This window comes from Toxoplasma gondii, chromosome VIII (genome assembly GCF_000006565.2).
Source record: "Toxoplasma gondii ME49 chromosome VIII, whole genome shotgun sequence".
NCBI lineage: Eukaryota > Apicomplexa > Conoidasida > Eucoccidiorida > Sarcocystidae > Toxoplasma > Toxoplasma gondii.
In genome coordinates, this window is record NC_031476.1 from 5189684 (window position 1) to 5205390 (window position 15707).

The 15707-nt window shown below is 50.8% G+C and overlaps 3 protein-coding genes across 3 annotated transcripts; all 3 read left to right on the forward strand.

Moving 5' to 3' along the window:
- Nucleotides 1–907: 907 nt before the first annotated feature.
- On the forward strand, nt 908–2093 carry TGME49_270560 (peptidyl-prolyl cis-trans isomerase family 1; the record flags this gene model as incomplete). The annotated part of the gene is made up of 2 exons (XM_002365681.1): nt 908–1250; nt 1849–2093. The coding sequence occupies 2 exons, from the start codon at nt 908–910 to the stop codon at nt 2091–2093; spliced, it is 588 nt and encodes a 195-aa protein (XP_002365722.1).
- A 3436-nt stretch (nt 2094–5529) lies between these two features.
- Nucleotides 5530–7597, forward strand: TGME49_270550 (gamma-glutamyl phosphate reductase, putative; the record flags this gene model as incomplete). Its single annotated transcript, XM_002365680.2, has 2 exons — nt 5530–5817; nt 6377–7597. 2 exons carry the CDS (start codon nt 5530–5532, stop codon nt 7595–7597), a joined length of 1509 nt encoding a protein of 502 aa, XP_002365721.1.
- Nucleotides 7598–11149: 3552 nt separating this feature from the next.
- Nucleotides 11150–13183, forward strand: TGME49_270540 (Trm112p family domain-containing protein; the record flags this gene model as incomplete). The annotated part of the gene is made up of 4 exons (XM_002365679.1): nt 11150–11181; nt 11781–11940; nt 12577–12663; nt 13082–13183. The coding sequence occupies 4 exons, from the start codon at nt 11150–11152 to the stop codon at nt 13181–13183; spliced, it is 381 nt and encodes a 126-aa protein (XP_002365720.1).
- Nucleotides 13184–15707: the final 2524 nt, after the last annotated feature.

The window sequence follows — 15707 nt, forward strand, 5'->3', positions numbered from 1 at the left end:
GCGAGCCGACACACAAGTCAAAGGAAGCTGTGAAAAAAGTCGGGGGCATCAAGGAAAGGAAACGCCCCGAGTTGTTTGACACTTTCGCGGGCTATTTCTGCGCGATGCGCGTGCATGCACCTTGCTTTGCATGCATGCAAAGAAGCACCGGCTGACCGAGGACACAGAAACCTGTAGACACTTTGCCCGCGGAGTGCTCCGACATTCTTCTTCGCAGTTCCATTCAAAGTGGCACCTCTTGTCCTCTTTTATTTTTCTTCCGGACAGTGCTGCAAGGGAGTTTTTTTCCCTCGAGAGTGACAACTCCTTTCTCCTGTCGCGCGTGCCGGGAGTTGAACTGGCCATTGGCTCCTTCGGCGCTCCAAGAAGCAGAACCGTCTTCATCTGTGATTTCGCGAGTTCGTTGAGTCGTTTCTTTCGTTGATTCATCGTTTTCTTCCACGCTGTCTTCGCCGTCTTCTCTGTCTCGCGTTGACGGCTCTCCCCGCTGCTCCGTAGGTCTGTCGCTGCCTCAGCTGTTGTCCGGAAGTGAGAGCTTCGTTTTTCCGCGTCTTTTGGTTTTGTCTCACTTCGCCTTCTCTCCGGTTTTCTTGACGTCTCGTTATCCTTTTGTCTCCACATTTTTCCCCTCTTGCTATCTGTTTCTTGCTTCCGCCTGCTTCGTCTCCTCTCACCTCTGATACTCACGGCGCCCTCCCTTTCTACTTTCTTGCTCCCGGGCGTTCCTCTCTTGCCTCTGTTCGTACCTCTCTGTCTGTCCACTCCGTCCCTCCCGTTTGCTCTGATTTTCTGTCGTCCGTCTGTCTTCAGTCTCTCCCGGTCTGCTGTCTCGTGGAAGATTCCCTTCTCCCTTTTCGAGGTTTTCTTTCCTCCCCTCAGGGGCTTCTTCTCCCCGCTTCGGCTCAGCATGTTTTCGCTCGCAAGCGCCCCGGCCTCGCGGAAGGCGGTGAGTTCGCCGTCGCTCCAGGCTTCGCTGCCTTCGGCCGCTTCGGAAGGTGCAGGTGTTTACCGCGGAGACGAAACCGTGACCCTCGTCACTTCGATGGGAGACGTGGAAGTCGAGCTTTACTGGAAACATGCGCCCAAGACCTGCAGGAACTTCTTCGAGCTCGCCAAGTCCGGCTACTACGACAATACAGTCTTCCATCGAGTCGCGAAGGACTTCTGCATCCAAGGAGGAGACCCGACGGGGACCGGTCGAGGCGGAGAGTCGATTTTCGGAGGGAAATTCGAGGACGAAATCCACCCAGGTGAGTCGAACAAGGGATCGACGGCTGCGAAGGAGCAGCGGTCCCGAGGGGAAAGAGTCTGTAGGCGCACTGACACAGAGGCTTTGGGGGAGAAACGGAGGTCGGAGAAAGCAATCCTGACTTTTGCCTTGGAGACTTTGATAACGACACGCCATTTGCGGGAGGGTGGCTTCAATCTCGCTCTCGAATCCACAGTCATTCGTAATGATGACTCACTCACGAGAGACCAGTTTCACTCGTGGTGCGTTCGGGTGTATGTACAACTCACAAAGGGGTTCGGGGATCGCCGGGGAGACTTTTCTCCCGGCTGGTGGTTGTCGGCGGAAGACGCAGCTTTTCGTTTTCGCGTTTCGGTCGCGTCGTGTCTTTCCTATTTCCACTATCGACCTGCGCGTTCTGCGGACAGCGCTCCGTCTTGCCAGTGTACGCACTGCTCGTTGGTGGCGTCTCGCGGCTAAGAGGGGAGGATATGTGCGTACGTTGCTGCGTATATGCTGGCCCTTTCGACTATTTGCGCTCCACTCCACGGTAGCTTGTGCCATTGTCACCGGACTCAATCGAACATTTTTTACCGGAATGCCTGCGTGTGTTGCTGCAGATCTCCGCCACACAGGAGCAGGGGTCGTTTCGATGGCCAACTGTGGTCCTGACACAAACGGATCACAGTTTTTCATTTGTCTCGCGCCGGCCCCGTTCCTCGATGGAAAGCACTCGATTTTCGGTCGCGTGAAAAAGGGAATGGAAACCGTCAAGAAAATCTCTACTGTCCAAACCACGGCTACGGATCGACCAATCTACGACATCAAGATTATTCGTGCTGTGACAGCGACCTCGCTTGACTAATGGTCAGCACGGGATAGTTCGGAAAAGGACGGCAACGCTAGTTGTATTCGTTTCTAGCTCGTGAATCTTGTCATTTCTTCTCCCGTACAGACACTGTGGCTTTTTTCGTCTCCAGAAAGTTGCCCTGACAGGCACCCCGCCTTCTTCCTCTCCAGCCCACTTCTCTTTGTGTTGAAACATACTTAAAGTTCAGTATTTATGTTGAGAAGATCTGCTTCCAGGACGGCAGACGCAGACTTCACATCCTGCCGGCTGTACCGGGGGTTGTCTCTGCATGCGAATGAATCGCGACATCGCTAAAAGGACAGTTCTCTCCACGGGCGTGTAGTTCTCTCTTGTGCTTCACAATTCTTTCTCTATCTACTTCGTCGAACGAGAATTCGAAAACAGCAGTCATGCCAGGAGCCTTCAAATAAACCACTGGCAAGCAGTTACAGCTCAGGCAGTTCTCTTGCGCTCTTTCCGCTTAGCTCACAGCGTTCTTCGATCGTGTTCGCTCTTGAAGAACGACGTGCGAACTCGGCTAATATATTGGAACCTTTTCAATTCACCGGCGTCTTCTGAAAAAGAATCTATCGATGAGGTGGCGGGCATCACGCGAATGCCAGCTTCTGGGCTTCTGCAGAGAAGCTAGACTGGAAAACGAATATAAATTCGTTGAAAGATTGGCAGGAGGCACACAGTGTGCGTGGCGCTTTCGCTTTGCTACAGGCTGCTCTCACACACCTATCAAACCCCGATGGATACGGTGCAGTACTTGCAGAATTTAAACGCAGTGACTCACGGTCGTTCGTATGGTATGGTGTAGTAATTCAGTTGAGTGCGTCGTCGTTGGATCTTGAAATGTAACACAGTGAGCTGTGTTAGGCAGTCCAGTGGTGTGGTGGTGTACAGCGATCATAAAAAGATTGGTCGTCTGTGGCATACAACTGGAGTCCCATTCAGGATCCTAGATACTAAAATGTCTCTGTCTATTCGACGTGAGGTATACAGTCTTCAGTTTAACGAGCTCTCTCTCAATAATAGTTTTCATTTAGAGTGGTTTGGTGGACCTGTCACACCCAAGTATGTTCATACCCGCCCATCGGTTCGGAGTACCACTCCATACCATCCCTGATTGGCCTCTGCGAGCCTAAACTGCGGTTGTAGCAGTCATTCGGTCACGGTGACGATCTCTGTCATCCATATGTTAACAAAGTTTTCAGGGAGGTAAGTACTACGAGTTTGACATCTTGTGTACATCTTGAAGGACGTCGTTTACCGGAAATTGCGTTCTAATGTAGTATTGGAGCATTGTCGACATTTACTGTAGTAATGCATCCAACTGAACACCACAGTCACTTGCTTCGTGACAGGAAGCCGTTGTGGTTCGAACGTTCCACGAATACAGCAAACATGACGACATCTGGATAAACATTCCCTTTTTTGTCGGGATGTGGCGACACGTAGTCCCAGCACTCCAGAAAACAGACGATCGCAGAAAGCAGCAACGCACTCCTGCTTTGCGAGAAAGAGACCAGGAGAGTTCCATGCAGATCGAGTCCCATCACCTGCATTTTGCCGCTAAGAGCAAGTAAGGGAAATGTCAACTCTCGTGGTTGAAGTGGAAAAGAACACAAACACTTTCTTCCAGCTGCAAGCTACTTGTTGGCGCTGCTCAGTATGCTTGCTCTATGCGGAACGACAGTTTGTTTTGTCTCGCATCTAATGGAGTTTAATCGAATGGAGTCTCTTCTCATGTTTTTATGTAACCTACGGAAGCAGCGTTGTACCAAGTGATCGGCAGCTTTCCTGCCAGCGTCGCAAGGCTCAAGAACTAGCAGACTGTTCATCAACAACAGCGTTACACATGCCACACAGTTCATGCGGAATCAAGTCACCCGTCGAGGCATACCGGTCATACAGAGACTGAAGCTAGACTACCTGTTAGTACATATTATAAACCGGAACTTCTACTCCAGTTACGAGATACAGACAACCACGGTCTAGCGGCGTATTCTCATTTTTCGACGGTGGGAAACTGGGGTTAAGGACTCTTTGCCGAAAAACCTTAAACGGGGACAAGACGGCTCTGAACAAATTGTGGAACCTAACGGGTGCCATGTCAGTGCAAGCCTCCAACATGTAACCGGTGTTTCCATGCAAAACCAAGAGCCGCGTCGAACGACGGACACAGCCACGTGGCTCTAAACACGTGGTCGAAAGACTCCTTCTGTGATACACAAACCAAAGTGCGTAACAATTGGCAGCCACGTCAAATAGCTTGCGATCCGAAAGGAGGGGAAAACGGCAATGTCGCTCATTCGTATGCTGACCTCAGCTTTTTTTTAAACTTCTTCAGGAGAATTTTTCTACACACACACACACGTGGTTTCTATGTGAGCCACGTTCTTCCTGTGGAAACGAGATAAGCACTATTTGTAATGCTCCGTTCAGTTATTTTCTTAAATGGCCATGAGGTGAATAAGCAAGACAGGTAGACAAGGTTATACAAGCACACAAACACTTCCCTGAATACAGATAGAAATCGCTGGATTATGAATATAAAGACGGTATCTCCCCCACCCCGGCACGACCGACTAACAAACCACAGAGCGTTGATGTCTTGTCAACTTTACGCGTCGCTGCCGAGACGAGTCAGGAGTGTCGCCTAAAGCATCTTTTTCCTGTGACACGAGGTTTCAGATGATTTGCAGCTTTGTCTTATTGTTTCTCCCATTTGTTCTTGAGAGCAATGTGAGCCGTCTGCCTTGTGGAACCAGGACCTCGGTCGAACCATACGTTCTATCACAATCTTTTGTTGGGCGCTGTCAAAGCAACACTAAGCTTAAAGACTATTCGGAGTTTGTTTCTCAAACAGCAAGCAAAGCTGCTGAATACGTTTTCTCCGCGCCGTCATCGGCACGTGTCTCACGCTTCTCCAGATAAGACTTCCACTTTCCTGATTTGCTTTTCATGCATCTGCTTCCTCACTTCGGCTCTTCTGCCTTTCGTTTTTTAATCTTACGGGGTTTCTGGGCGGTCGCTCCCGTTGCTCGCTAGGTTGCGTCTCTCCGTGACTGTGTTTTTTTCCCTTGTTTATCCCCGATTCATGGTGGCTTGCCCCGAGTTCCTGTTTCCTTTCTTTGAAATCCGTTTCATTCTCATCTTGTGTTCCGTCGTATTACCACCAGCTTCCGCCTCCTTTCTTGATCGGCAGCAGCCCACAGGCTGAGCGGCGGATTTCCACACGTCCTCGTATCTGACTTAGCTAGCGTCGTTTGCCGTCATTGTAACTGTCATGATCCTAACTCCCGTTTGTGGCGGAACATAGAGCGAGAAACATCTTTCCTATCAAGCGAAACGTGCCTTCGATTGTGTGTCACTCCCGAATTGCTTCTTCGCCTCTTCATATTGTTTACATCTTCGTTTCCGTTTATTCATCTAATTCGGCAGCATGTCGCTGCAAGGTATGAACGTCGTAGAGAGCGGGACGCTCGCTCCGGAGGAAGCCAAAAAGATGCAAAATGACTCGGAGGACAAAATAGATGGCCCAGACGTTAGCACTCAGAATGGGGAAAGCAAACCGGGTTCTGTTCGACTTATGGCGCAGCTGGCACGCGCCGCATCTCGGCTGCTCCAGACGAGCACCCTGGAGGAAAGAAACGCAGCTCTGCAAGCTTACAAGGACGGCCTTGTTCATTTCCGAGAAGAAATTGAAGCCGCAAATCAGCGAGAGCTAGAAGTAAGACGAGGGATGCCGGAAAGAAGCGAAAGGGGGCAAATGAAAAACGTGCTAAAAAAATATATTTCATTTAGCTTCAGACGCGGGCTCGACGGTTACAACCAAGCACTGGAAGGACCGGACGAAGTCACAGTTAGAGGAGAGACCGCCGAGAGGGAGAGAAAAAGACACTCAAGGCTAAGCGTTAAGTCGTCAAATGGTCGGAAGCTGGGTAATGAAGCTGTTTGTCAAGGAGAAGTGTTTGACGAACGGAAGAAAGTTTTGTATCGGTTGCACTACAGACGAACAGATCTCCTTGTACTCACATGCCCACACGCGTGTATGCATGCCTAGTAGCATGTAATTATATATATATATATATATGTATATATATATATATATACGTACATATGGAATCATATTAATGCTTTTGGCTGAATGTGGTTGTGGATGTGCGGCTGTGATCAAGAATACGACGCGTCGTGTGGGACCAAAGTGCAGCTGCTCATGTATTTGACTCGAGCACAGAGCAACGAACAATCGACGGCATGTGTGTCACTGTGTTCGCCTCTTGCCTCAGGCAGCGAAAGTGGCGGTCGCCGCGGGGGAGCTTTCATCGCCTGTGTTCCAACGACTGAATTGTCGCGGTCAGAAATTTGAGACGCTGCTGAGCGGGCTCGACTCGTTGATTGCCAAAGACGACCCTCTGGGGGTTTGTGACTTAGCAACGGAGTTGGGGAGTCACTTGGAGTTGTTTCGTTTGTCGTGCCCGATTGGCGTTATCGCCGTCATTTACGAGGCGCGTCCGGAGGCGGCCGTGCAAGTTGCCGGTCTTGCGCTCAAGACCGGAAACGCGCTGCTACTGAAGGGAGGGAAGGAGGCAAGGGAGACGAATCGGGCAGTATTCAAAGCTTTGCGTTGGGGGCTAGAGAAAGCTGCAAGTGCAGCGATATCGAGGGAAGTGCTGCAGCTGATCGAGGATCGCCAGGAAGTGACGGAGTTGCTGCAGCTGGACGACGAGGTCGATCTCGTTGTGCCGCGAGGCTCCAACAGTCTGGTCAAGTACATCAAGGAAAACACGCGCATCCCGGTCCTCGGGCACGCAGACGGAATCTGCCACATCTACGTGGATGCCGCGGCCGATCTCGGAAAAGCAGCGAAAATCGTCGCGGACTCGAAACTGCAGTATGTAGCCGCATGCAACACAGTCGAATCGCTGTTGGTTCACCGAGAAATTCTACCCACCTTTCTCCCGGCAATCATTTCTCAGTTAGCGCTCCGCGGAGTCACGTTCAAAGTCGATTCCGCGGCACTTGAAGTTCTCAAAACACAGGCTGTCCATACACTCGAGGCACACGCTCAGTTTGTGGCGGTTGCGAGTGAGCACGATTTCCACACCGAGTGGCTGGCTCCTGTTCTAGCGGTGAAAACGGTAGATTCACTCCAAGAGGCCATTGCTCACATCAACAGCCACGGCTCACACCACACAGACTGCATCATCACAGAAAACAAAGCGCACGCGGAGCAATTCATGAAGGGCGTCGATTCTGCCGGCTGCTACTGCAACTGTTCTACACGATTCGCCGACGGCTACCGCTACGGCTTTGGCGCAGAGGTCGGCGTTTCCACCAACAAAATCCACGCGCGAGGGCCGGTCGGCTTGCAGGGCCTCGTAACTTACAAATACTGTCTCTACGGAGATGGACACACTGTAGGCGACTTCGAGGAAGGGAGAGCGCGGTACACCCACCGACCGCTGGCGACAGACAAACCGAGGAGCGAGAGACAACTAGCAAACTAGGAAGAAGACGCAAGACAGAGCTCTGTTCGGAGAAAAGAGAACTATTTGTTGGGTCTCCGTTGCAGGTGCTTTTCTGTCAAGGGAACTGGAAATGAGGGGAAGCGAACACGTATATCATCGAATGTGACGGCCTGCCACGATATGTAACGTTCCAGGCCCAATTAAGCTGATTCCGTACGGGTAGATCGAATCCATTGTGTTTACAGACAGTAGAGACGAAACAGGATATTTTAACACGATTTTGGGCTTTAGATGTGTGCCCTTTCCCTTTGTCGTTCCATGTTATACCGTTTTCTGCCGTGTTGTCCACCGGCCTTCTGAACAACTGATTCACTTTTGTCTCGGTCCTGTCTGTGGTTGTTGTCGACCGAAATATTCCGGACTGAAGAGAAAGATGCTTCATTTATGAACTTGGTTTAGCAACAAAAATCACGTCGTTCGTGTTCGTGCTGTCGGCTGGCGCGGATGAGTGCCGAGGAAAAAGGCCCCCAGTGTATTAACAGGGAACTATCGATATGCCAATTGGTTATCCCTCGCCTGCTGCTTCTGCTTCTCCGTCAGTCTGCTGCCTCTATGTCACCTCGCATCTCCTCGGGAGTTTCCATTTCTCTCTCGCTTTGGTTATCGGTCTGATCCTCAGTGCACTGCGAACTATCTAGAGAAATGCAACTCGAGAAGCGTGGCTAGAATCTGGAAAAACAAGGACATCGTTATTTTCAGTCTGCCTACAAACTCTTCCTTATTGTCTTGTCTGGATATCGTGGTATTTTCCGGTAGTGACGGTGACACTGCTTGTCCCCGTTTTCCGTTCACGTTTTTGCAGTTTGCTGCCGTCCGTCCGCTTCTTGCCGTGACCTACTCGATTTTCTTCAACCCCACTGCTCCCACTTTTTCGTTCCCTTCCAACAAAGACCTTTCCTGTGTTGTACTTCTGCATTCCTTGCTTTCTCTGCCCCTCCCTCCCTGTCCGTCTCTCTCTACTCGTTCTTCTGTTTCCACCTCTCTTTTTAACAACTCCAAGTCGTGAAACGAGTAATGCCGATGAAAGGGTGAAGCAAGAAAGCTCCCGTGACCAGCAGGCTGTCTATAATACGAAACGAGGAGTTTGCAATCCCCCTTCAGCTCATAAGGCAGCAGCATTCTCTATCATTGCCCCCAATTTTGTCAACCTGAGAAAGTCGCGGAACACGCCTACAAGAGTACAGAAGGGCGTCAGAGATTGCCGTACATCGGCAAGTCCCGACAGTACTCGAGTGTTCCGTGAACCTCGCAGGAACAGGCAGGATCGTAAACAAGCGGTGGAACATGTAGATTACTTCGTTGTGTCGCGAAACCTACTGACCTTAATAGACTGAGTGTATTCTGAATTATTTAAGAAATGCGTGGAATGTGTTGCCGATGGAGCAAAGGCTCTTCAGGCAGCGTTGGCGACACCACGATAACTTTTCCCGTTGGACTGGACGCTGACAGAAATTAACAAGTGGCATTTGTTTTCGTGGATTGTCATGGTCGTGAAGATCAGCGAGCGTGAGAAAGCTACAGTCTTCTGATGTTTTATCAAGGCATCAATGTTAGTGTTCTGTACCAGAGCACCTGACAGGATCGACACAGAGGATCCATAAATCAGAGTGCAACGACCCATAGGGAAGGGTTGGAGCGCACATCAAACAGACTGCTGAAACTTGCTGAAGGACATCACGATCTCTTAGCGACCTGTTCAAAAGAAAAAAATGTATGAGCGTATTCTGGTACGGCGCCTAAAATAAATTAGAGTATGTTCTATACGTACATGTCGTTCGTATCTACAACTTTTAAACGCCAACGTACGTTCGGATATTTGCAGCCCAAGGTGTCCGTCCTTCATTCTAGCATCCATTTCTCACTTCTCTTTGTATCTCTAGGCTAGAGCAATGACAAGTTCTACGTGGCAGCAAAAACCGGTGTGTGTGTACCATCTGCTTTGTGCTTTGTTGCCAGAGAGAAAAGTGTTCGCGCAAGAAAGCCCGAAAAAGGAGGGACACGGCATTCTTCTTCTTGTGACGGTCATTTTTTCTATCGCCACATTTTACACGTACTAGTCGAATTTCTGTTTCTCTATCACTCGTCTTAACAGCTAAAGGAAGTTATCACATATGAGGCGAAACTATCACTTTGCATGCTTGAACGAGAGATCAGCGCCGTCAGAGGCACTACTTTAGCTGGGATACGAGCGGATGGAGATAGCCGAGGACTGAAAACGTCGACATCTTCTCGGTTTTCACTCAGTGGTAACAGTAAGGTGTGAAAACTCAAGAAGACGCTGGCGTAACGGGAAACAACGAACAGCATATTCTAAAGAATGCTTCTCACGGCCACATCGTTTTAAAGTGCATTTAGCATAGTGTGTGTATCCGTATCTTTGGAAAGCCATCACTTGCTAACAAGCAGTATGCATATCATAATTTTCACTTCGTAGTCTATTTGCGAATGTTGGTGCAGGCCGAGGACCCATGACTGTTACTTATACGCGTGATTGTTTGACACGATCCCTGCCGGTATGTCTCCACTTTTCTGGATGAGCGAAACTGAATGAATTCTCCAAACAAGAGACAAGAACTTTCTTCAATGAACGCGTCTCGCCCTAAACACGTTGCTGAAATTTCCAAAGTTTCGATCCCTTCTTTTTTTCGTTTTTTCGTCGTTGCCTCCCGCACATGCAGCCTGCGAAGGCGTCACTTTCCCGCATGGGAGAGTTGCATGCAGAACCGAAAAATAGCTGAAAGCTGGCACTCGTCTCAGGGTTTTCTTTGACGACCATTTCCTGATAGGATCGTTGCCGTCTCTCTCCCATTTTCTCAAGACTAAATGTCTCGTTTTTTCCGCTGCTCGTTTCCTTGGCTCTTCAGAAACGCGAGTGTCCTTCCCGCTGCTCACCAATTTTCGTTTTTGCATGCGCGAGCATCGACGAAGAACTTCTTCGATGAGAGAGGGGTTGAGGGTTTCTGTCTGCTGTTTTTCTTTCTTCGTGCCGTCCTTTTCGCCTTTTGCGAAAAATCGAAGCTTTGACTTCTTTTCAATGTGCGTCACAGTCTCGTTCGAACCTCGGGGCAAAGGAGAACAAAGAATCCCTGGCCTTTGCAGGTTTCCGAGACTCTGAAGAAACTCTTTGAAGCTTTCTCCACGAAAAAGTGGACACCTGGGTCTCTCGATTGCTTCTGGTCTCTGTCTGTTCGCGGATTTTTCGTCGATTTTTTCTGTGGTTCCTCGCCCTCTGTCGACTCCTCGATCTCGGTCTCTTGTTTTTTCAGCTCTCGCGGCAGCAACCGCAATTTTTCGTCTGACAATTCCTTCTCGTCTTTTTCCTCGCTTCCCCGTCTTCTTCTCTCTTCCTCCGTCTCCTTCCTCGTTTCTGCGCAGCAGGCAGGTTGCGTAGATCCACTCCCTTCTCTTTCCTGAAACCTGTTTTTCCTCCGGCCCCACGAAGGCTCTCTCCGCTCTGCGTCTTCTCGAGGGTCGCCACTTGACCTTTCGTTTCTCCTCCTCCTTTCTTCGTCTCCCTCTGCTCTCGACACCATGCGACTCCTGACTCACAATTTGATTGCCTGGTGAGCTTTTGCCTCCTCGCGGGGATTTCTCACGAAAGCGAGAACGCGCGAAACCGGCGCTTCGGTTCTGCCTCGCCCCTGCGGAAGGCCCCAGAGAAACGCCCTGACGTGACAGCGGACCGGTCGCAGCTGAGTGTTGCTTTGTCTCTGTTGGCGCGTCGGCAGCATTTCCTTCCGGTACTCGAAGCCTCTGCGTAGTTGCGCGTGTTGCGGCAAAGCACCGCGCAAGGCCGGTCGGCGTTCCACTCTCTGAATCGTGGACAGTGTAAAACTAGAAAAAGTCAATGCCTTGGTTGCTCATCAACCTCCTCTGCAACCTTGTGTTGTGGATGTGTGTATGCTTGTCCCTCTTGCCTTCCTCCTCGCTTCCGTTTCCGTTTCCTGGTTTGAACGAAACTCACTATTCTGTCCTTCTGTATCTTGTGTCTGCCTCTCATCTCTCCTTTCTCCGTCAAATCGCCTTGCGTTCCGAGGTTTCCTTTCTTTTCGCCTCTGCTAGCTCTCTTGCCGCGCCGGTCTGTCTTGTCTGGCCTCCCTGCGAGCGCCTGGTGTGGATCTTTTGTTTCCGAGATTTGTGTGTGGCTGCATGCGCTGCCCAGCAACCGGCGCCAGTGCACCGGTGGGTTTCCCTTGAAGATCGTGGTGGACGAGAAGAGCGAGGACGCGACGACGGTCGAACCTTCGGAGTTTCAGCCGGAGCTGGTGAAGCAGCTGCTCGGAAAGCTGGACTGGGAAGCGCTGGTGAAGACTGCAGACCAGGTGAGTCGACGAAGAGGCAGATAGGCGAAGAAGAGGCGAGTAGAGAGACGGAGAGAGAAGTAAGGAAGGGGAGATAAGAGCGAAGACGCAGGACTCGGGGGGTGGGAGAGGAGGAGGATCTAGCCGAGGCGGACGGATGAACGAATGTACAGAGGAAGGCGGAAACGCGAGAAACAGGAGATAACGGAGACTGACGGAAGGAAACGAGCGCAGGAAAGCAGCGGAAAGCGTCTGAGGTGACAACGGCAACATCCGCACACACAGGGAGAAGAAGGCGACATCAAAGAAGACAGGCAAAGGCAAAGGCAAACAACAGGGCGAACCGACCGGCAAGCACCGCCTGAGACAAAGTGCAGTCTTTGCAGAGAAATTCGGCTTGTCAAGAGAAACTGGTATTTCTTAGGCAAATTGTGGATTCACACCCAGAACTCACGTCTCAGGTTTTCTTTCTCGTATTTCTCGCTGCCCGTCACGCAGAAGGGGACTTCAAATCGAGTTCACTAGAAAGGCATGTGGAACACAAGTGTGCCTGTCATTCGACTTTGATCGCCCAGCCACAGTGGCTCTCAAAGGCTGGACGTTCTTCAAGTATGGTCTGCAAGATCCGTTTTTTTCACCACTGCTTCCTTTTCGCAGTTCGGCCTTCAGCTGCCGCCAACCTTCACAGAGTCGGACAAGTCCGATGAACATTTTCTTCGCGCTGTCCACGAGGCCGTTGTCGAGGTAAACGTTTTTCATGCGTCGTGCTTTGTTCTTCGATCCAGGCCGAGTCCTGCAGTTTGTCGGCTCTCCCCGCAGACAGAAGCGTAAACGCCTGCGTTTGGCGATGCGTCCACTTGCGTCAGGTCGACTGTTTCTGTACAGAAATGGAAACGGAGAACCTTACTCTCTTCGCTTCTGCCCGCTGTGCCTCGGTGCAGTGGCGCCTTGCTACGCTTCCCTGTTAACGTTTCCGCGCCGCTGCATGCATTTCGCGCTTCGAGCGAAAGCCGGCCAACGCACTTGCAGACACCGTCTGGACTGGCTTGACGTTTGTGTTTGCGTCGACCTCTGTTGGACTTCGTTTCTCCCGTTTTGTCTGTGACGCGGTCTTCCCGAAGTCGAGGGATGCGTCGACGGTTTTGTGCTTCTTTGTGTGCAGTTCCACGTTCTGGAGGGGAAGCTCGTCTGTCCGGTCTGCGCCAGAGAGTACCCGGTTTCCAACGGCATTCCGAACATGCTACTGCAAGACGACGAAGTGTAGACGCGCCGAACGCAGCCGGACACAAGCGTCGGAAGAACGTCAGACGCGCCGGTGAACGCAGGCTGGAAAGCGAGTGTGGGAGGGAAAACGACGGGGAAAAACGCTGGAGAATGTCGGAGGAAGCCAGTAGGAAACCGTCCACGCAGGGCCTCTGGAGAAGTCCAACGGTAGAAGAAATATCTAGAAAGGGAGAGTCAGAAGGCCAAGCACAGCGGGAGGCGTGGAACGACTCGAAGGAGCCAGGGTGTGAGGGAAGCGCGCTGTGTGCAGTGTCGAGTTCGAGAAAAATGGTGAAGGCGACAGGCCTTCCTTCTTCTAGGGCAAGGTGATGCGAACGCGCTCCTGGAAATACTGAGAAGACTTCCGAGAAGCAGATGACAACACTGTCCGATCCTCGCTGCAGCTGGAAGCTTCCTCTTGAAGCCAGAGCTGAGGGTGTTGACAGCCTTTTCATCTCTGGGAGGAGTGACATACAACCTCATCTTATAACGTGGAACAGGGCGTCGAGCTCGAGTAGGTTTCAGATCGATCGCGTCCTCTCGGATACGGTCGCTGGGGATGCTCCACCATCGTCGGGCAACACAGAATGAGAGAGAGAGGGGAGGAGGAGGAGAACACAGGAAGGACCGCGGTGAGATGACGGTGGCCGCCCACACAAGAAAAGGAGACAACGTGAGGTGAAGCCGACCGGGGGAGAACGAAGCGGAGGAAGAAGAAGGACCCTGTATGGAAAAGAAGAAGACAGACGGCATAGGGAAGATGATGGAAGACGAACAGAAAGTGGAGACGAAGAAGAAAAACGACGAACGCCCAAGACGGCAAGGACCGAGGCACATGCGACAGATGCATCTTTCCGGAGTCGAATTCCGCAGGTCATGTTTTCTTTTTGTACGTCTGTTTCGCATCGTATTTTTACCGACCTTCCAATCTCTCTGTGTCTTTATATCTGGCTGTGCTCTTTGTCAATTTACTCTTCCGGGTGCTTCGCCTCTTCTACACAAACACCATTGCCGCGAAAAGTCGCTTCCCTCTTGGAACGCGAAGCGCGCAGGTGAAGAGAAAGGAACGCGTTTCGTGTGCAGGAAACGCCGTTTTCTATCAAGTGAACTTGAACAGAAAACATCCGTGAACTGCTGCCGGTGTCTCGACACTCGACAGCAGGTGCTTGGCTCGCTGCTCAGCTCCCAGTCTCTGTACAAGGAGCCCCAGCTCCGTTTTTCTTCCACGCGCCTGAGACAATGCGAGGGCTCGTGGTTCTCCACGCGAAATGCCAAGACTCCCCTGTTGTGACAGACTTCTTCGAACGGCTTGGCGGGGGAGCAGAACGAAAACGAAACGCGCATCAAAGGCTCTCGAAAGACTGTCTCCTTTCCGCAATTTACGGACTCGCCGCAAAGTAGACAGACACGCCGTTTTCACGGGACCGCCCTTGGAAACAGGAAGTTCTGATGCAAGTTTTCTCTGAAAAAAGGCGACGGCTGAGAGGCTCGTTCATGCATGCGTTCGTGAGAGAAGGAAAAACAGAGAAGCCGCAGACCCCCGTCACCCACTGCCTCTTTGAATGCACAGAAACACATTACCGGACTAGGTGGTGGAGGATCGTCTACTGCCCCTGAGCTGCGTCAGACAAGTGAAGGCTCGGAATTCAAATTTTTCTCAAAAATAATCGAGACTCGATGTTTTTAGGCAATTCCCCTGTCACAGAAATCACGTTCCCGGCGCAAGGAAGACGCTACACCCTCAAGTCCAGAAAAGGCGGCGCTGGTCTCTCGCCTAATACATCACCCTCAAATGCCGCGTTTCCAATCTATCTATATACATATATATAAACATTCACTCTGTGGAGATGGGTATGTAGTTCTACCTGATATACCTATATGTAGCTCTCTTTGTATATATATACATATATATATATATATATAGGTATACATGTATGCATGTATGCAAGCGTTTGAGTAGGTATGTATGTGCGTGTGTGTGGTGGAGGGTTCTTCGTAAGACATGTCTTTTTACCTGTGAAGTGAGGAGGACATCTGTAGCAGTCATCGTATCGACCTGTCTTTATGGAAATATCTCAGGACGTACAAGACAGAGTTGCCCGCTTGGTTCCCGTGGAACTCGTTCCTATCTTCGTTTTTCGAGGGCGCAGATTGTTCAGACAGACCTCCACTTTTCTTTCCTGAATGTTTTTTCCGTCTCTCTCGTTTGTTTCCGGCATTCAAGACAACAAGAGCCGTGAGCCGTGTGTTCCGCCGTTGGTCAGGAGCACGAAAAGTCGCGCGCATGCGCTGAAGCAACTCACCACGTTTTCGATGGAAATGTGTGTGTTTCGAGGTTTGCCTCACCTATCCACTTTTCTGCCTTCTTGCAGGAGAAAAAGTGAACTCTTCGATCCTTTTCTCGCTGTTCTGTGTCTGGCGAAAATCTCTTCTCGTCGAGGGGAAGCATCCTCGGTCGTCTCTCCGTCGTGTCCGCGTCCTCGCCGAGAACAGAACTTTGTTTCTCGCGTTTTTTCCTTTTTCTC